The 21,693-nt window shown below is 33.6% G+C and overlaps 1 protein-coding gene across 4 annotated transcripts in view; it reads right to left on the bottom strand.

Moving 5' to 3' along the window:
- The window catches only part of wwp2 (WW domain containing E3 ubiquitin protein ligase 2), a 198,091-nt gene that overhangs the window by 5,898 nt on the left and 170,500 nt on the right, over positions 1-21,693 (bottom strand). For all 4 annotated transcript variants that reach the window (XM_039763421.1, XM_039763422.1, XM_039763423.1 and 1 more), the window contains 7 exons: positions 21,022-21,181; positions 18,055-18,188; positions 17,648-17,788; positions 16,678-16,798; positions 10,022-10,126; positions 9,817-9,913; positions 300-372 (listed from right to left, as the gene is read on the bottom strand). In XM_039763421.1, coding sequence (XP_039619355.1) covers positions 300-372; positions 9,817-9,913; positions 10,022-10,126; positions 16,678-16,798; positions 17,648-17,788; positions 18,055-18,188; positions 21,022-21,181 — 831 coding nt within the window. The remainder of the gene's footprint in view (positions 1-299; positions 373-9,816; positions 9,914-10,021; positions 10,127-16,677; positions 16,799-17,647; positions 17,789-18,054; positions 18,189-21,021; positions 21,182-21,693) is intronic.

Below are 21,693 nucleotides of genomic sequence, written 5' to 3'. Positions count from 1 at the left end.
AGTGCAATGAAACACAGTCTGATCCAGCCATTGTTAAAGCTAGCGTCATCAGCCTGTCTTACAGATGTCTTGGCTATAAAGCACAGATTGGCACACAGATGTTGTTTTTGAAGAGGGAACATCAGCAATTTGTGGCTTATATTGTAACAGACTCGCTTTATGTAGAACAGGAATAGAACACGATTACTCATCAACGAGCAAGCATTTCCAGCTTAGCAGTGAATATACTAACTTTGCCAAAAGGAGAATAATAAAAGAAGAATACAGAAAATTGTGGTATCACATTACATAAAGCTTACCAAGTATGACTTCTCGGTAACCATGTCTCTTTCCCTACTTTATCAATACAGAATTTCTGAGGTCCGTTGCTCCCTGAAAAAAGTCAGTTAATTGTTTTAGCTTGAACCATGTTACAATTTAAACCCATAAATTCTTACACAATAATTATACAGTATTATGTCTTTTAAACTTGAATAATATAATACTGTAAGATTGTAAAAAAGAAAAAAATTCAAGCAATAAGAAAGTAAAACTGCAACAAACACAAAGGAAAATAGGAAAATGATGGTTAAAACATAAAAAGGTAGAACTTATAGAACATGGATTTCAGCCAAAGGCTAAAAAGATGCAATTAAAAACAGACTACAAAGCCAAGATGGAAATTATTTAAAAACAATAATAGATTCTACTTCACTAATAAAAGCAACAATGTTATTCTACATTAGAGTCTCTGCATTAATACGGGTACCTATGGGTATCAATTAGTTACCCGCAATAAAATGAAAGAATTGGGTGATTTTAGGACTTCTTTTTTACTAGTTCAATTATGGTCAAAAATGTTTAAAATGCAAGTCAGATCCAGCCAAGGACAACAAAAATATAATATTGCAATAAAAATGTTTTTATTTTTTTGTAATGAGCCGCTTTTTTCTTTTTGACATTGCAGCTGCCAAATTTTATTCAATGCAGGAAGCCATGTGTGGATTCTAAGAAGGCCTATAGAGCAGAAGGGGAAAAACACATATTTGGTCAGACAGTACAGTATTAGCATTATGCTAACAGCATATTCCTTGAGGCTGCAAAGAAAAAGGTCAACAATAATTGTAAAGCCATCTTGAGCTAAGTTTGGTGTGAGAAGATATTTTGCAGTTGTGATTGATTTAAAAATAAAGCATGCTGCAAAAAAGTGAGGGTTTAAGACAGCTGCAAATCAGGAATGAACACAGCCAATGAGATATAGCTTAGCATCATAAATACTGCTTTTAACCTTATATTATGTTTATTGTAACATGAGTGAGCCAATCACATCCTCTTAACAAGGGCATCTGATAACCACTGAAAAGCCAGAATCACGTCATTCGTCAAAAGAAATATACAATCGGACACTTAAAAAAATCCAGTAATATCTTGTTTTGGCCTCCTCAATGATACAGAAAAAAGATGGCTACCACAAAAAAGGAAAGTATTAATTTAGAAATATATTTTGTATATTACAGCAGGAGAATGCATTTGCAGAGGAAAAGAAAGAAAGCTTAAAGATAGGAAGGTGGTAAAGCACAGAGGAAAATCAAAGGATAAGGGGATGAATAACGTTGATGAATCTGTAGAGCCGCCAAACAGCATTACTTGATGTATGTCTGTTTTGCCATCTGCATTTCTTGTCTTTTAATTGTAAAAAAGGCACTGATTGGCAGTGGCATACCATAAGGAAGGTTTATTGTATTGCATTCTTATTTCTGGGACTTGTGTCTGATCATTTGTATACAGTACCATATTTGAAAGAAAAAAGAAGAAAGTTGAAAAGCAGCAACTGTCATAAACAATAGTGAAACACCAATCAAAACCAGATTGTTTTGCAATGCAAATAACTAAGCATTTATCCAGAAAATAATCAGCTACAACTAATCTGCAGAGTGTCATTGGCTCTAGATTCATTTTGCCTAGCCTTCCTAGCTACAAGACCAAGCAGGAAGTTTATAGTGACTCCCTAAGTGAGCTCAGAAGTACACGTTTCATACTTTTCATGGTTAATTTCACTTGATATACAGTTAGGTCCATAAATATTTGGACAGAGACAACTTTTTTCTAATTTTGGTTCTGTACATTACCACAATGAATTTTAAATTAAACAACTCAGATGCAGTTGAAGTGCAGACTTTCAGCTTTAATTCAATGGGCTGAACAAAAAGATTGTATAAAAATGTGAGGCAACTAAAGAATTCTTTTAACACAATCCCTTTAACCCCTTTATTTCAGGGGCTCAAAAGTAATCGGACAAATTAAATAACTGGAAATAAAATGCTCATTTCTAATACTTGGATGAAAACCCTTTGCTGGCAATGACAGCCTGAAATCTTCAACTCATGGACATCAGCAGATGCTGGGTTTCCTCCTTTTTAATGCTCTGCCAGGCCTTTACTGCAGCGGCTTTCAGTTGCTGTTTGTTTGTGGGCCTTTCTGTCCGAAGTTTAGTCTTCAACAAGTGAAATGCATGCTCAATTGGGTTAAGATCAGGTGACTGACTTGGCCATTCAAGAATTTTCCACTTCTTTGCTTTAATAAACTTCTGGGTTGCTTTGGCTGTATGTTTTGGGTCATTGTCCATCTGTATCATGAAATGCCGCCCAATCAATTTGACTGCATTTAGCTGGATTTGAGCAGACAGTATGTCTCTGAACACCTCAGAATTCATTCGGCTGCTTCTGTCCTGTGTCACATCATCAATAAACACTAGTGTCCCAGTGCCACTGGCAGCCATGCACGCCAAGCCATCACACTGCCTCCACCGTGTTTTACAGATGATGTGGTATGCTTTGGATAATGAGCTGTTCCACGCCTTCTCCATACTTTTTTCTTTCCATAATTCTGGTAGAGGTTGATCTTGGTTTCATCTGTCCAAAGATTGTTTTTCCAGAACTGTGCTGGCTTTTTTAGATGTTCCTTAGCAAAGTCCAATCTAGTCTTTCTATTCTTGAGGCTTATGAGTGGCTTGCACCTTGCAGTGCACCCTTTGTATTTACTTTCATGGAGACTTCTCTTTATGGTAGACTTGGATACCGATATGCCTACCCCCTGGAGAGTGTTGTTCACTTGGTTGGCTGTTGTGTAGGGGTTTCTCTTCACCATGGAAATGATTCTGCGATCATCCAGCACTGTTGTCTTCCGTGGATGTCCAGGTCTTTTTGCATTGCTGAGTTCACCAGTGCTTTCTTTCTTTCTCAGGAGGTACCAAACTGTAGATTTTGCCACTTGTAATATTGTAGTAATTTCTTGGATGGGTTTTTTCTGTTTTCGCAGCTTAAGGGTGGCTTCTTTCACCTGCAAGGAGAGCTCCTTTGACTGCATGTTGTCTGTTCAGAGCAAAATCTTCCATATGCAAGCACCACACCTCAAATCAACTCCAGGGCTTTTATCTGCTTAATTGATAATGACGGACCTGTCCACAACTGCCAATCAAATAGCCTTTGAGTCAATTGTCCAATTACTTTTGAGCCCCTGAAATGAAGGGATTGTGTTAAAAAATTGCTTTAGCTGCCTCACATTTTTATGCAATCTTTTTGTTCAACCCACTGAATTAAAGCTGAAAGTCTGCACTTCAACTGCATCTGAGTTGTTTAATTTAAAGTTCATTGTGGTGATGTACAGAAACAAAATTAGAAAAAAGTTGTCTCTGTCCAAATATTTATGGAATTAACTGTAAATAACCCTTTTCTTTTCATAAATGTGTGACTTGATGGGGCCATTATCATCTATGAAATTGCAGAATAATATATTGATACTCGCTGTGGATGATTTCTCAAAGTAGGTTCAGATTTTTAAGTAAGAATATAGCAAGGCTTGAAAGATTTATTCCACTCTAAAATATGATATTAACCTGCTGGGGGTTGCCTAAGTAGAACTTGTCAGGCCAAAGTCCTTAATCTTCCATCTCTCTGCTGGAGGAATTCAACTGAATGAAGCTTGAAGAATTAAATGAAAACTCACTAGTGAATACCATTCTTAAATTAATCTAGCAGAAAGTGTAAGCAGGACATGAATTCATGGTTGCCTCCTATATGGGTGAACACTACTGACACTTTTCTGTTGTGGTTTTACTGCTCAGAAGCAGTTAATTTTTTAACAACAACAAAAAAAACAACAACTTTATTTTATATAACCTGGAATGTAGTTCTGAAGACTGGACAAAGAGCGAGAGACCCATAATATTTGTGAAGAACAGCACAAAGGTAGCATGGTGCAACGAGATTAACTTTGAGGTTTGCATTGGTAAGCATTAAAATAAATCAGCTATGAGGAAAGAACAGTGTGAATTTAATTTTATGTGTTAGTTTTTCCATTAGAGATCACCTTCGTCCAGCAACACTGTTCAGAGGAGTATGACAGACAGACAGACAGACTCAAATGAAAAAGTTTGGGAACCCCTCTCAGCCTGCATAATAATTTACTCTACTTTCAACAAAAAAGATAACAGTGGTATCTGAGTACTGAGGTGTTTTCCGAACAAAGACTTTTAGTGCAGTAGTATTTAGCTGTATGAAATTAAATCAAATGTGAAAAACTGGCTGTGCAAAAATTTGGGTCCCCTTGTAATTTTGTTGATTTGAATGCATGTAGCTTCTCAACACTGATTAGTCGCAACACCAAATTGGTTGGATTAGCTTATTAAGCATTGAACTTCATAGACAGGTGTGTCAAATCATGAGAAAAGGTATTTAAAGTGGTCAATTGCAAGTTGTGTTTCCCTTTGAATCTCCTCTGAAGAATGACAGCATGGGATCCTCAAAGCAACTCTCAAAAGATCTGAAAAAATAGATTGTTCAGTATCATGATTTAGGGGAAGGCTATAAAAAGCTATCTCAGATGTTTAAGCTGTCAGTTTCAACTGTAAGGAATGTAATCAGGAAATGGAAGGCCACAGGCACAGTTGCTGTTAAACTCAGGTCTGGCAGGCCAAGAAAAATACAGGAGTGGCATATGTGCAGGATTGTGAGAATGGTCACAGCAACCCACAGATCTCCTCCAAAGACCTGCAAGAACATCTTGCTGCAGATAGTGTATCTGTAGATCGTTCTACAATTCAGCACAATTGCACAAAGAACATCTGTATGGCCGGGTGATGAGAAAGAAGCCCTTTCTGCACTCACACCACAAACAGAGTAGCTTGTTGTATGCAAATGTTCATTTAGACAAGCCAGATTCATTTTGGAACAAAGTACTTTGGACTGATCAGACAAAAATTGAGTTATTTGGTCATAACAAAAAGTGCTTTGCATGGCGGAAGAACACCGCATTCCAAGAAAAACACCTGCTACCTACTGTCAAATTTGGTGGAGGTTCCATCATGTTGTGGGGCTGTGTGGCTAGTTCAGGGACTGACGGTTCAGATGAATTCAACCCAATATCAACATATTCTTCAGGATAATGTTTAAGTATCAGTCACAAAGTTGAAGTTACACAGGGGTTGGATATTCCAACAAGACAATGACTCAAAACACAGTTCGAAATCTACAAAGGCATTCATGCAAAAGAAGAAGTACAATGTTCTGGGATGGCCGTCACAGTCCCCTGACTTGAATATCATCGAAAATCTATGGGATGATTTGAAGCAGACTTCCCATGCTCGGCATCCATCAAATTTAACTGAACTAGAGAGATTTTGTATGGAAGAATGGTCAAAAACACCTCAATCCAGAATCCAGACACTCATTAAAAACCTATATAGGAGGCTTCTAGAGGCTGTTATATTTGCAAAAGGAAGCTCAACTAAGTATTGATGTAATATCTCTGTTGGGGTGCCCAAACTTATGCACCTGTCTAATTTTGTTACGATGCATATTGCATATTTTATGTTAATTCAATAAACTTAATGTCACTGCTGAAATACAACTGTTTCAATAAGGCATGTCATATATTAAAAGGAAGTTGCTACTTTGAAAGCTCGGCCAATGATAGACAAAAATCCAAAGAATTAAGTGGGGTTCCCAAACTTTTTCATATGACTGTAGATAGATAGATAGATAGATAGATAGATAGATAGATAGATAGATAGATAGATAGATAGATAGATAGATAGATAGATAGATAGATAGATAGATAGATAGATAGATAGATAGATAGATAGATAGATAGATAGATAGATAGATAGATAGATAGATAGATAGATAGATAGATTTTCTTCCAAATACAAAACTGAATATCATTCCAGAAGTAATTCCTAATGCTCGAGAATAAATTGATGATGTGGGAAGTTTTAACTATGAAAGGTTTTTCACATTTCTCTCACAGCCTGGCATTTTGATGCATTTGACCGAGATATTATGTCAGCTGCAAAACTCTTGAATGGTCAGAAGTTTATTAAAACACCTTTGGCAATTATGAGAGCCTGTAAGTCTCTAAATCTCTATTATTATTATTATTATTAAATACCATGACATAATAATATTTATACCTAATTTTCTTAGAAAATTGTTCTAGTTGTTTCAGGTGTGCGGGGAAAATATGACACAGCGTCACAAGTTGTCGAAGTGATTAAGGTCAGGCTTTTGGCTGCGATACCCAAGAACATATATTTTCTTTATTGAAAGACAAAGCAAAACTGCTTTTTCAGTTTGTTGTGAGAAACATTCTCCTTCTTTTTGTTTGTCAATTTTGTGGCAGCACAGCAAAAGATCCCTGCTTCTAAAAGGATTAAAAATATCATGATGCAGCCCAGCCAGGTCATACAATATCCACCAATCTTTACTGCAGGGAAGGTGTGACCTAGCTGGTAGGCATTCATGACTTAAGAGACATAAAGTACTACTTTAGACACATTAGACCGGAACAGCTACTACCATGTTACAGTATCTGCAGCATCTCTGAAATCAAGCCTCACCCCAAATCAGAGATTCTTCTTTCCTAATCTCTTATAAAGGCTCTTCTTATTAAATGCCATGAAAACTGGTGATACATGAACATCATACTTAACTACAGCCACTGACTTAATTTGATAAGAAATCATTAAGTTCAGATTCTAGCCTTGTCACTGTCCATTTGTGATATGAACATTCTTTTCATGTTTGCAATGTTTTTCTTCCCACATTCCAAAGGTGTGTTAACTGCCACCTGTAAGTTTTGGTCCAATATATGCAAGCGTGGGTCCTTTCTCCCAGAGGCCATTAAGGTTAATATCTCTGCGGTGGATTGGACCTGTTAGCGTTTACAGTATGTATTTATCTGATACAGCATTAATGTGCCATTTTTAATACTGTGATACAGTCTTGCTTATATATCTGTTTTTGTTATTTTATATACATTTTTCTCATTTCTTACTATTATGTGCTGATTATCAGCAAATTTTGTACACAACATTATTTCTTTATCTTGCATTCTTTACATCTGTTTAATGTGTTTTTTTGTTTGTTGTGTTTTTTTAATATGTTCTAATTCTTCAGTTTCCCTTAAGAATCAATAGTCTTATCTTGCATGCAACAATTAAGCACTATCCACTCTACTACATTTTTGTTTAAAAACACTTCAGAAAAATGAACTCTCAGTGTTGTAATGTGGTTGGGCGAAAACACAGATTTTTGCAAACACAGACCCTAATTGCTCCCTGATTGATTTGTCCTTATTATGTAGTCCTTCCTTAATTCGATCCTGTTCATTACAACAATTCATTCCCCGATCGGTCACCCTTCCGGTTGGAGAAATTATTGAAACAGTGAGCAAAAAAGAATTGCTTCATGCAACTAGTGTTGCTTACCTGTACACATCTAATTGTATTCTGTTGAGTTTAAATGCTGCACACATACACAAAAAGGCAAGTATTTTATCAGTCTCTACAGTTTTGTGATAATATTCCAGTTGTAGTTTTACTAGTATTTTAACCACTATGCTGTTCACATGCCCAGCATTGGCAAACATCAACATCATATGTGTTTTTAGTTGTTTTAGTGTGGACAGAGGTAGTTTTGTAAACAATGTGAAAACACTTGCATGGATGGAGATAACTTTTATGTAAAAAAAGCTGTTTTTAAATTGAAATGTAATAATGTGGACAAAGTAATTCAAATAAGTCCTATGATTAAGTAATATGATTCCTTCATTGGACTTAAGCCTGCTGTGAAAGATTTAGGTCAATACAAAGTTAAACAATGGACTAAGCAGGTTAAGTACATCAATGGATGGTGATAGAAATCAGGTTAAAAGACCTGCTCATCTTGACACAGTGAGTTAAGACATCAGAGACTGAACAGGCAACATTTTGGGTTTAAAGTCCATTTCCCTAGTCACTATAACCCACTAGAAAAGGAATAATTAAAAACTTTAAAGCATACATTCTACACTAGTATTAATGGAAATTACATAAACTGTTTGGTTTACCATCTGTCTCAATATAGTACTTGATCTTAAAAAGGAAAGAAACAAAAGTGACATAAAATATTCGTAATATATCTGAGTTTTTAATAAGTTTGGAAAGGTTGTTTAAACTTATAGTGTGTTCATGAAGAAGATAACACATGGCAGTAGGTCACATTATCAGCACTGTATAGGCGAAAAGTTCAAGCAAACAAGTAGATTTTGAACAGTATGGTCTGATTTAAGTGTTATTATGTAAAATAAGCTGCCCTTGCAAAGTGTTGTGAGATAGAATAAAAGCCCAATTCCAAAAAAGTAGGGATGCTGTGTAACATTTAAATAAAAACAGAATGCAATGATTTGAAAATATCACAAACCCATATTTTATTCACAATAGAACACAAAACTTATCAAATGTTGAAAGTGTCCCAACTTTTTTGAGACATGTTGCTGCCATCAATTTAAAAATGACCTTATTCTTTTCTTAAAATGGAACACTTTCTCAGTTTAAACATTTGATATGTTTTCTATGTTCTATTGTGAATAAAATAAGCATTCTATTTTTATTCACATTTTACACAGCATCCCAAATTGTTTGAAATTGGGGTTTTACAATAGCAAAAAGAAAAAATGAAATTAAGTATATGGTATTGATTATGACTTGAAACAGATATACAGTTAGAAAATAAAGCTAAGAAATAAAATTAAGTACAGCCAATAAAGCAAGATGTCACCTCAATGTACTATACAGGGATGTGTAATGTACAGCAATTTAATCGAGTACACACAGACTTATTTGTGTTAAAAATTAAACTGTTTGCAGTCAAATGTCATATATTAAAACAGATTTCACACATGATTAAATTTCATAATCAAATTAACGGCAAAGATTTCATAGGAGATACTATAGACCACGGACATCTAGCAGTACATTGGAACAGAAAAAAAACAAACGAAAAAAAAAAAAACAGCTCATACAGTATGATGTGGTGAATCAGCAAAAAAACCACATAGATGTTGACTCACATCTTTGTGTAAGCAATTCAGAAATATAACAATTCCAAGCTCCAAATGTGCCACTAACCCACAGAGGAAAACATGCTTTCTCTGGCTCATCTGATAAATATGAGCATTATAGTGGGTAATTGCTAAAGCTGCATTTTAACACTAAGAGACCTTTAATAAAACAACACATTTTACAAATAATGCCATGTAATCAGTTTCAGCAGAAACAAAACCTAACTAAGCAACTCACAAAAAAAGAAAAAAACTTAGCTAAAATATCAACATATACTGTTACATTTAAATGTTTCATACAGACTAGTGAATTTAAAAGTTAACATATTAATAAAAAAGAATCATAATAATCTATATAGTTAAGAATATCAATTATATAGTCCATTTCCCAGAAAATTATATGCAAATTGAACTCTTTTAATTACACTATTATTAATATACAAATACTTCTGATCTTACCTATCAGCTCAGTAAAACCACCTACAGGTAGCCGACAGGTTCCTGTTACAAACTGGAGCAAACGAATTCTTTTTTCATTGTCCATCTCTTTAACCACCTACAGGAAAGAAAAATAGGAATTAAAAAATGTGCAAGGAGAGAAAAAGAAATTCATACGCATAAAAATAAGATATACATTTCAAGAAAATCAGGAATGCTCAATCACCTGCCAAAACCATTGGATCTGCTTGCTGTTTTTAGTATAATGTCGGTAAATTGTATTCTTCTGCCAGTCACTCAGATCTATCTCCTGCATTCCACAAAGCATCAACTGTTAACAAAAAGACAACAGTGTCTGTTAATTATTTTAATACATTCTTTAAAAAGAACCATTAATCTATATCGTTAACAGCATCAACTATATAGTGTACTTCACAGACAATGATACAAAAATTTGCATTTATTTCTAAACATAAAAAGATTGCTTGAAAATAGATTGGATTTTAGTATCAGTATTGCTTAGCTTACCACTATGCCCGATACCTACCAATAAGTTCCTAAGTAAATTTATTAACTAGGATAAATTATTTTTGTACCTTTGCATGGCCTTGGATTCTAACTTTGAAAGATCTGAAAGCACATTGTATGTGCATATCATAATAAACCTTTCACTAGTTTTCTTTCCTTATTTCACATTTTTTGGTAATATGTAGCCGCTAAATGAACTGTGGAATTATGCCAGCTTAGATGTTTATTTCATTTTAATCATCTTGAAAGAGAAATAAACACACTTATGTACATGTTCAACTATATACTCACCATTTGAAAATGGAATACTGCTTAAATATGATTAATTAAAAGCAGGCATCTGAAAGTATGCCACCACTACTATGCTATTGTTCATGATCAAAATGCAACATTTAAATCGTAGACCAAAAGTAAAACACCACATTCCATTATTCGGCTTCATAATTGAGATACAGAGGTGAAATGTTTTTTTAATATAGAAACTGAACATCACCTTACTATGTAGTCATCTTCTAGCAGCTGGTGTTGGAAATAATAAAATGATTAAAAACCTGGTTTTGAGGTCAGTATTGTTGGACAAAAAGAAAGAGGAGAAACAGCTAAACGTGAAAAACATAGGAAGGCCTATTATATTTTATATTATATACTCAGCAAAAAAAGAAACGTCCCTTTTTCAGGACTGTGTATTTCAACAATAATGTTTTAAAAATCCAAATAACTTTACAGATCTTCATTGTAAAGGGTTTAAACAATGTTTTCCATGCATGTTCAATTAACCATAATCAATTAATTAACATGCACCTGTGGAATGGTCGTTAAGAACTTAACAGCTTACAGAAAGTAGGCATTTAAGGTCACAGTTCTAAAAACGCAGGACACTAAAGAGACTTGTCTACCGACTGTGAAAAACACCCAAAGAAAGATGCCCAGGGTCCCTGCTCATCTGCGTGAACGTGCATTAGGCATGCTGCAGGGAGGCATGAGGACTGCTGATGTGGCTAGGACAATAAATTGCCATGTCCGCACTGTGAGACGCCTAAGACAGCGCTACAGGGAGACAGGAAGGACAGCTGATCATCCTCGCAGTGGAAGAGCCCAGATCTCAATCCCATTGAGCACGTCTGGGACCTGTTGGATCGCAGGGTGAGGGCTAGGGCCATTCCCCCCAGAAATGTCCAGGAACTTGCAGGTGCCTTGGTGGAAGAGTGGGGTAACATCTCACAGCAAGAACTGACAAATCTGGTCCAGTCCATGAGGAGGAGATGCGCTGCAGTACTTCAAGCAGCTGGTGGCCACACCAGATAGTGACTGGTACTTTTGATTTTGAGCCTCCCTTCATTCAGGGACACATTGTGAAACATTTTTAGTTTATGTCTTATGGTGTTGACTCTTTTAGTGTTCATACAAATATTTACACATTAAGTTTACTGAAAGTAAAAACAGTTGAAAGTCAGAGGACGTTTCTTTTTTTGCTGAGTATATATATGTTAAGATTTTAAATTGTGTTGTCATGAATCCCAGGAACTCCCACATTTGCATCCTATATAAAGAATGTGTCACAGTGATAGGCACATCATAGACAGAAATTTTGTTGTACCCAGGGTAAAATTTGGTCTGTGTGTGTGTGTGTGTATATGTATATACATACACACACAGATATGGAGATGCACACACACTCTCATATATATATATATATATATATATATATATATATATATATATATACATACGCACACAAGCTCAGCTAACTTAGAGGTATTGATTAATGTGTACATTGTCAATGTCAGATATGATGTGGAAATTTTTCAGAGTTGTTTAACTTTGAGGTTTTTGATTATTGAATTAGTCTGGCAGTTTGTGAAAATGTACAGAAAACTATGTTTTATGTGCCAGCTGGATAATGTAAATGATTAGCTAACACACAAATATAATATTATAGACTGTATCTGTTATAAGGAGATTCTTTGTCATTATACTCCATGGAAGTAAAAAATATGTATTTCAGCTTTAATCAAGGCAAACCTTAGCAGATGAATAAAAAAAACTATTCTACATTCTATTTTATTTATTTTGTGGTTGGATTATCATACTTATCTGGTGCAGTGTGAAAGCCTTACAAGCTCTGCTCCTTTGTATGTCAAATTACAAGAAAAAACAAAGTCACAACCTCCAGTTCTGAGTGAAATAGACAAAATAGAAAAAACTGAAAATTCTTCCCATTCTGCCCCAAAAAACTTGTAGACAAACAGAGGTTAGGAACAAAACAAAGATTCTCATACAAATACAGGAAGGTGTGCTACTCCATGCCTGCAACCGTGAGATACAAATATAAAGGAAAATGAGAAAATAGAACGATCACCAAGTTAAGAGCTGGAAGACCTGCTGATTCAAGTAGGACTAAATTAATGATTCAGGTTTGACATAAGTAAATGTAAAGAAAACTAGGAAATTTCCAGCAACATGCCAGTGTTTATTTATTAGCAATTGTTCTTTTGCTAAATATAAGAAGTGAAAGACATGAAGTAAAAGAGGAATATAAAAGACAGAGAGGCAGAAAGTGATAAACAAATAAAAGAAACAAAAGAACAGTAGTCAAGAGGAGTAGTCAAAACATATATGTAGAAAGGTATGAAGGGGTTTAATGAGCAAACATGGTAGTAAAGATCAGCTAGCAATGCTATTGCATTACCTTTGCAAGGAGTGATTTTCAAAAGATGCAAATATTTAAAATGACTATGCTGATGGAGGCATTATTTGCAGCAATCTTAATGGGGAATTGTTCGTTTGTAAAAATATTATGCTCAGGGGTAAGAGTTTATTTTTCAGGAAATAACTCAGAATTAAAAAATATTATATAGATTTCCAAAGAATTATTGATAAGGAGTCCTAATTTATCACAACTCTGCATGTCTAAGCACTAACAAATCACTAGGCTTGGCTCTGGACATGTATTGTGAGTACCGGATCTTGAATTTAGCTCTTAAAAGAAACAAAGAATTTTGTTCAGATTTCAAGAATGTAATTAATTTATATGCCAGATCAAACACACTGTATAGCACAAAGAAAAAAGATATTGCTGACTGAAGCTGCTGGTGAAGCCAATTGAAAAATCACAAATAGCACCCTTTATAGCCATCCACATGAGAGCTGGATGATCAACACAACAAACTGAAGGGGAAATACCCTTAAATTGACAGTTTTTTGCAAAATTAAGAGTTCAAAGGCAAAAAGGAATCAACTTCCAGGAAATGGTATGCAAGGAAAGCAGCATAAAACTGAGAGTGAACACTTTTATGATTACGAAGGGTAGCAGTGGTGAGCAAAGCATTCCAAACTAAGGAATCAAGTGACTAGGAAATATAATGAAATCTTGAATTGCTCATTAATCACTAAGCAGAGTATTTTAACCTGCAGTTTTTACATGTTACAATAAAAATCACTCCACACTTCTTGGATTTAACAGAATATATATATATATATATATATATATATATATATATATATATATATATATATATATATATATATATATATATATATATATATATATAATGTTGCATATTTGAGACAACAGCATTAAACATTCTCCCACCATTCAACTGGTATAAGGACCCTGACATTACGTTAGTGTAGTGCAGCATCCAAAAATTTACAGCATGTGAACACTATGTTTTGATACTCCTCAGTAGTGTGCAACTTTTCTTGTGGTCATAAGAAATTCTACAATATGAAAATTTTAATATTTGTCCCCTAAACTTCTAAGTTATTAAAAAATTAGCTGTGCTATCTGGCTAAGATGGGTTGAAATCTATGCAATCAATGTAGACTTCAGTATTAATGTTTGCATTGCACCATCTATTAGAATTTATTTTGTAATACACGTAGTAATAAAATACATTGACAGCGTCATTCCAACAGCTGGCCCATCACAAACATTTGTAAATGCTTTGTGCAAATGTTTGTGAAGTACCATCTGTCTATTATATGCCACTTGGTATGGGATTTCCAAAGGCAAGTGTTAAGATCTGCGATGCACCATCTGTTGGAATGACATATGCAATGAATTGTATTAGTACAAGTGTCTGTGATGCATCATCTGTTGGAATGACAGAGATACAGTAACAGGGTGGACACAAAGACACTATCATTTTATTAAGGTGGAAATTATGAAGCATAACCTTAATACATTGTGAAGAAAACAACAACTTGTGCTGTACAAGTAAGATGTAACATTGTGTTACACTCAAGGGAAACAAAGACAAGTCCATTAAAAAAATATTGAAGCAGGATCCCTAACCTCTGAAACTAAAGTTAAGTCCAGGAAACTAAGTAGACACTTTTGTAGACAACTATGGTGCAATTTGTTTTTGCAAAACACAACCAATGAGGACTGGCTTATGGGTACCCTATAAAAATGCAGTGAAAGCAATTTAGTTACATTTTTAATTTATGATAAGAAGAAGTATCTTATAATCATTATCATTTAGAAAAAGGTTATTATTTATTTTTGTTTCTAAAAAATATGTGCACCATTAGCTTTGTGAGGTGACCACAAAGGAAGTGATGAAAATAAATTAAAATGGCATTATGACTATGCTTCTAAATCAAATACAGTACAGTCAATACAGAATCTAACCAGTTGTTTTCAGGATTACTCTCTGGGTGATCTCTTGCTAGATATATGTTAAGTAATTATTTAACAGCTTGACCTGCAATATGAGTAATTGTACTTGTGAAAACTGAACAAACATTACAGGTTCTATATGTGTTAACAACGATATGCTGAACCTCAGGTTTTCAAACATTTTATTTACTGCTTCCAGGCACATTTTCGAAGATGTATCATAAGGGTTTCTTTTATACTTTAAAGAACACATTCCATTTCTTCAGAGTGCTTTAACCCAAAATGTTGATGCTCAAATTCTAAAGGAAATTAATCAGTTCCTGTGTTTTTTTTATTTCTTGGCAACCATTTATTTTTCTAAGCACTGCATCAAGAACAACAATTATGTCACTCATCTTAGGCATTTTCTGTAATAAAAGGGATTTTATTTTTGGATTTGCAGCCATTTTTAAGGGATTTTTGTTAAAGGATGAAGAAACAAGCTATAGAAAAGTAACATTATTCTCTGTTTTTGGCAATATGCGTTATTTAACTGATGGGCATGATTGAATAGCTCAGATAAGCAAAATATTTGTAAATGCAGTTAAATTAGTGAGATCATGTTCAAAATTGCTTCCATTGAGTTGCGTACTACCCCAATCCCTTTTTTTGCTTGTCCAGTATTGGCCAAATAATAATTTACGCAAGATATAAATACTTATGGCATGGTGGAGCATCCAGATTTGCATTCTGGGTCCTGACCGCATGGAGTTTTCATGTTCTCCTTTTGTGTCTGCATGGGTTTCCTTTGGGTGCTCCAGTTTCCTTCCACAGTCCAAAAACATGCAAGGTAGGTGAATTGCTGATACTAAATTAGCCCTAGTGTGTGGATTATGTGCGTGTGTTTGTGTTCACCCTGCAGTGGACTGGCGCCCTATCCACGGTTTGTTCCTGCCTTGCATCCTACGCTGGCTAGAACAGATCAGCAAGAAACCCACCCTCTACATAATCCTATTCAGGACAAAGCGGCTTAGAAAATGTCTAACTGGCTGTATCATCCATCATATGAAATTGCATTAAACAGATTTAGTAAGTGGATGGAAAGAGGAAAAAAACCTTTAAAGATTAATTAATATTTGTTATTAACTCAAATACAATTATGTTTAATTAAATCTCTAGGCTTGTAACTCTAGGCCTGATTAAAATAAAAATCATTTTGGAAATTTTAAAATGAACAAACTTGTAATTAAGTAACAATGTCCTAGGCATATGTCCAAAAAAAGCTCGACCAACATTTATGTCCAGCTTTACTAGAGACAGCTATGTATTTCACAATAGACCATTATAAGGTGCTTACCTAACTGGAGATTTCTAAATATTGCATAAATTGAATCATACTAATTATAATTACCAACTGCTGGATTTTTAAACTGAATATAAAATAGACAGAAAAAAATAATTAAATACTTAAAACAATGTAAATAGAGATGAGTAATCTATTAAATATAAATGGGCTTTAAAAACACTAAAACTGATTTAATCAGTTTTTATAAAAGAAGCAACTTAACCTAAATTCAAAACATATATCTACTTACAAGTCCTTATTAAGAATTACATACTAAAAGCAAACCGGAGAATAACATAGTACTGTAAAAGCAAGATTTCTGAACAGAGAGTTTGTAATTTACTAAAAAAAAAAAATAAAATAGTATTGGTCATCATTATTATAAAACATATTTGAAAACTATTACCTCTAACTCTTTTTCATCAAAGTATCTCAGCCATTCAAGGGGAACAACCTCATTGAATCCATCAAGAAAAGCCTTTGTCTGTTCTTCAACTCCTCGAGTAAATCTCCAGTCTGTCAGTAATCTATAAAACAAATGTTAATTTTCTTCAACATAAAATATGTTTAGGTTCTATATTCTTAATTTTTATTTACTGATACCTGACCATTAATTCGAATCTGTCCTAAATTAGCAGCTGCATCATGCATCATCTTACATTTCAATATTTCACAGTGCCTTGACAATAATTAGTAAAACATTGAGCTACTTATTACATTGGTTATATAGCTGTAGTAAATTAGTTTGGCCTCAGGTGATGAGATGTATAAGCAAAATATTAAAGTATATTATGACAATAACACACTAATAAATCTTAATTATGCTAAGAGTTTTATTAACTCAATGAAACCAACAAACACTGATCATAAAGCCGCCTGTCATACTTAATTAGGGAATAAGAATTACAATTCAAAAAAATGCTCATATTTTCTTTACATTAATTATTTACAACACTCTAATAATGCACAATGTTTTGCAAAAAACAGGCTTGTAATTGCTGGCACAAACATAGAAATCAGAACACTTATGTTACACTAACAGTTGCACGGTACAAAGATCTGAGGTTTTTTTTTTATTTTTTGATTTCAGTCAACAAGAATAAATAAAAATGTAACTGAAAAATTCATAAAAAGAAAAAGTCTGTAAAGTTTTATATCCACTGATAAAATAAAAAATATATTAGTCATAATAAAAACTTACTCTCTGTTAATCATGATCATTAAACATGGTAAGGAAAAATTCTAAGTCACCCAATAGTTTATTTTTTTTTTTTTACATATACGGTAGTTCTTGATATGATAATCACTGATATTATTTACTTCTTTTATTACTGAAATTAAACTACACACAACATGAAAACAGTATTACCAGATACCTGATATATTCTTCTTTATTCTCCTTAGTCACCAAGATATTTTCACCATCTGGTTTCAGCTCATGGGTGGTCACCTTTCCAAGTATTTCCATGTCTTGGGCAAAATAAAGTTCAACTCCACACTCTTCTAGATTGTTGTCCCTGAGGAAAATAGGAAGATAAATACATTAAAATAAAAAGAAAATTATTTATTGACTTTTTATTGAATTTACAACTTAAAATAACACAATATTAAGATATATGATTTTATCAGCCACTACTACATTTCCAAGGGATTTAATTTTTAATAGAGAAACACGGAACCCTTCTTGTGTACTGTTGTTACTGGCTACAAAACATATGCTTAGCAGTTTTTCGAATTAATACATGAAAATTAATAAAAGGATAGGAAAATACTGGTTACTTACTTAACCCACATGATAGAATTATAAAACTCCAGGTCAATTGATTCCAGGTCTTTTAGTGTTGGCTTTTTGTTCAACATACGCTTGTAAAAGGGTAGAGTAAATCCTGTGTCTATAAATTTACCATGATACAAAGCCTGAAGAGAGACCAGAAAGATAAACAACTTAACATAAGACATAAAACAAAATACTGTAATTTTAGATGCTACTGTAATTTTTTGCATTACTTCTTAAATCCATTTATCTCAATACATACTTTTAAACTGATAAATGCCACTGTAATTTTTTACAGTACTGTATTGTTAAATACAGCCAAATATGTCTCAGGATAGGGCAGCAAAATGAGTATTGTGTATAGTAAGGAAAGGCCCTTCAAAAGTACTGTATGCAACCATTTAGCACAGACCATGATTATAGGTTTTTAAGAGCTGAACCTTAGCAATGAGTATAATACCATTCAAAAGGGTAAATGGTTAAATTCTACAATGACCAGCACACACTGTATTCTAATAAACTAATGCAAAATTACCAAATAAAAATCAGCAATCTGACTATATAATCTTGTATAACAGAAAATTAACAGAAAGATGAACTTTACAGCCCAAATAATCTATATTAAAACACATAAATGTAATGATAAATAAACATCTGTAAAACTGATAAGTTTCACTGTTCCAGTTAGTGCATTAGTAGTCACATGTATTAGTATTTTCCCAACACACTGTACAATTCAGTAGCTCTTAAAGAAAGCTGCAATTTTGAAAAATGCTAAATTTCTATCAAACAAATATGTCTTCTGACACCATTATTAACCTCCCTCCACCCAAAAATTATTTATTCAGGACCTTAAAAATGGAGGTAAATGAATGAACTCTTGGAAAAGTTCAAAGCAGGCATCTGAATATATAAAAATTCATTAAGAGGTGGAAAGGAGGAGAAATGTAATTTTCATACTATTTTAAAACAAAAAGATCATATGCATACATTATTTGTTTCACTGTACTCCAAGCATCTGCCATATGAATTTATTCATAATCCACCCTGTGGATTATGTGACTGTGACTTGATAAATGTGGTAAAGCGTTTCTTGAAGCAGTTAGATATGTTGGATGGGTTTGGGTCTGGCGGATGAAAGCCAGACTGTTTTAAAAAAGGAATAATGGTTTCACAGCTCTGAGAAGGGTGTCCAAAAAAAACACAGACAGTCCATAAGTGACTAACAGTCTGTCATTTTATTTAGAATTATTTTTTAACAAGGGTGGAACGAACATGGCACTGGAAACCTAAAAACATTTAAAGAATAAACTGTTTTAGACATACTGTATTTGTCCAACTAATAAGTAGGTGGGTTGATATAATAAAATTCACCTCTTTACAATGACACAATTAATGTGAATTGTTATTATAAACACAAAAAAATCATCAACACCACTGTTTCTAAGCTACTGTAGTGGTACAATGTGAAGTATGCAAGAGTCAGTTTTTAAAATCATTACTTAAAAAAATCGAAATGACATCTAACTTTGAAAAAGGAGTTAATGCCATTCCTATCAGAGGACACTAAATCACACATTTCAAAGTAATTTTAATGATGCAAAATACATGTGTCTCTCAGGATGGCACAATGGTCAGTACTGTTGCTTTATAGTTCCAGGACACTGGGTGCAAATCCAGGCCGGGTCACTGTTTGTCTGAAGTGTGCATATCCTCCCAATATGTTTTTCTTGTAGGTACTGTGGTGTTTGTTCTACAATTAAAAACATGCATGTCAAGTAATCTATGAATTCTAAATTGCCCTAGTGTGATTGTGTGTGTGTGTGTATATGTCAGTATGCCCAGTGACACAAAGACAACCCACTATGGTTTAGTACCTGCCTAGCACCCACTGCTCACAGGATAGAATAAGACCAACAGCTTCAATGGATTAAGAGAGGCTGAACAACGGATATCTTTCTCAAATAAAAATATTAACTCTCCATCGCCTGCCTATAGTAATTTTAACTAAACGATAGATACTTGTGAATTGACCAAAGTTTATAATCATGTTTACATAAGTTTTGGTGACCAGATAGGGACTGTCAGGGAAGTTCTTTAAGCCAGTGAGAGATAGGTAGAGACCATTGAAGAACTTACTGTCTTAGACGTTTTACAGAGGGAAAAATGAAAAGCAAAACTGAAGAGAACAAAACTGGCATAGAAAAAAAGGTTGATTAATATGAATGCAGGGAAAGGCCTTGTTCAAGACTGCCAGTGATAAAGCTAAACTGATGGAAGAAGTTGGTACATGACTGTGCAGCCATGATATTCATAAAAGATGTAATGGTTTGAGGGCTAGTTTGGAGGTGGGCAGAAAGTGTAATATTTTGTCAAAAAGTAAATGAAAGGAGAAAACAAACAGTTCTCTGCAGTGGGCTTTTTCTGACAGAAGAGTAAATGTTATACTACTTATATTGAATGTAAACACAGGTGCAAATATAATACCTATAGGAAAGGTGAAATATGCATGCAAGAAAATTCTGTTAGCTATACCTGCTCAATTCTGACTTTCAAACTAGACTTTCTTGCACTGAATAGAACTCTAATGCAGTCTTCAAGAAATAGTCGACTACAATTTTAAACATAAATATTTATAGTTTACATCCATTATACCAAAATATTTAAACAAAAGGTATAACAATGTTTCATTAATGTATTTATGGAAATGTATTTTAAGAATATTATAACTCAAATTTTTCACAAATTAAGTTTCAAACAATATTTTTCAAATATAAAAATCTGTGTTCTAGATCATTTTAACCAATGGCTTATGTCTGCTGCTAATACTGGTTATTTTTTTAACTATTTTTACACGGACTGAAAATTTTTCTTTAATACAAATATGCAATACATGTGTAATATATTTCTAAATCAGATATATGCAGCATTTTAAAAATTACAGTTTTTAAAATTAAAGTAGTTCAGTAGACCTACCATGGCTATAAACCTGCCAATAAACCTGAAGTAGGCCAAGTGATCAGGATTGATTGAAGAAGCTGGATTGATCTGCAGGCAATAGTTGTTTTTTCCAGCATACTCAAACAAGCAGTACATTGGATTCAGAACCTCATGGGATAATAAGAAAAACCATTCTCTGTGAGAAAGCAAAAAGATGCCAAACTGAATTATTGGCAGTACCAAGCATATCAAATTATCCATACCTATCCATATCCTTCTTTATACTTAACAAATTAAGTTTAAAGAAAGAGTTACAAATAAATAGTGGAAATATTATTTAAGATGCAAAAATATCTTCCTGAACATGTTATTATTTAAAAGTAAATTGCTCAGTCTAATTTTGTTAAATCTGTAGGCATAAAATATGTTTGGCAGCATATAAACCCATTTACAAGCACCAAAACTGAACAATTCTAATTGTAGGGCTTAGAAAAAGGCAAACAGAGATATATATTAAGATCATGTTTAGATGACATATTATGTTACCAATGAACTTCTTTATAACTAACATTAATTCATACATTGCTATTTTTGGAGACATGTATGAATTGATTTATTTAATGTATATATTTGGTCAAGTATTCTAACCACTATTATTTTCTTCTGTAGCTACAAGAACAATATTCATTTTATTTAAAAGAATAACTT

Source organism: Polypterus senegalus, chromosome 9 (genome assembly GCF_016835505.1).
Source record: "Polypterus senegalus isolate Bchr_013 chromosome 9, ASM1683550v1, whole genome shotgun sequence".
Classification (NCBI taxonomy): Eukaryota; Metazoa; Chordata; class Cladistia; order Polypteriformes; family Polypteridae; genus Polypterus; species Polypterus senegalus.
Note: the sequence above shows the minus strand (reverse complement) of the source record. Positions and strands in the feature narration are given on the sequence as shown.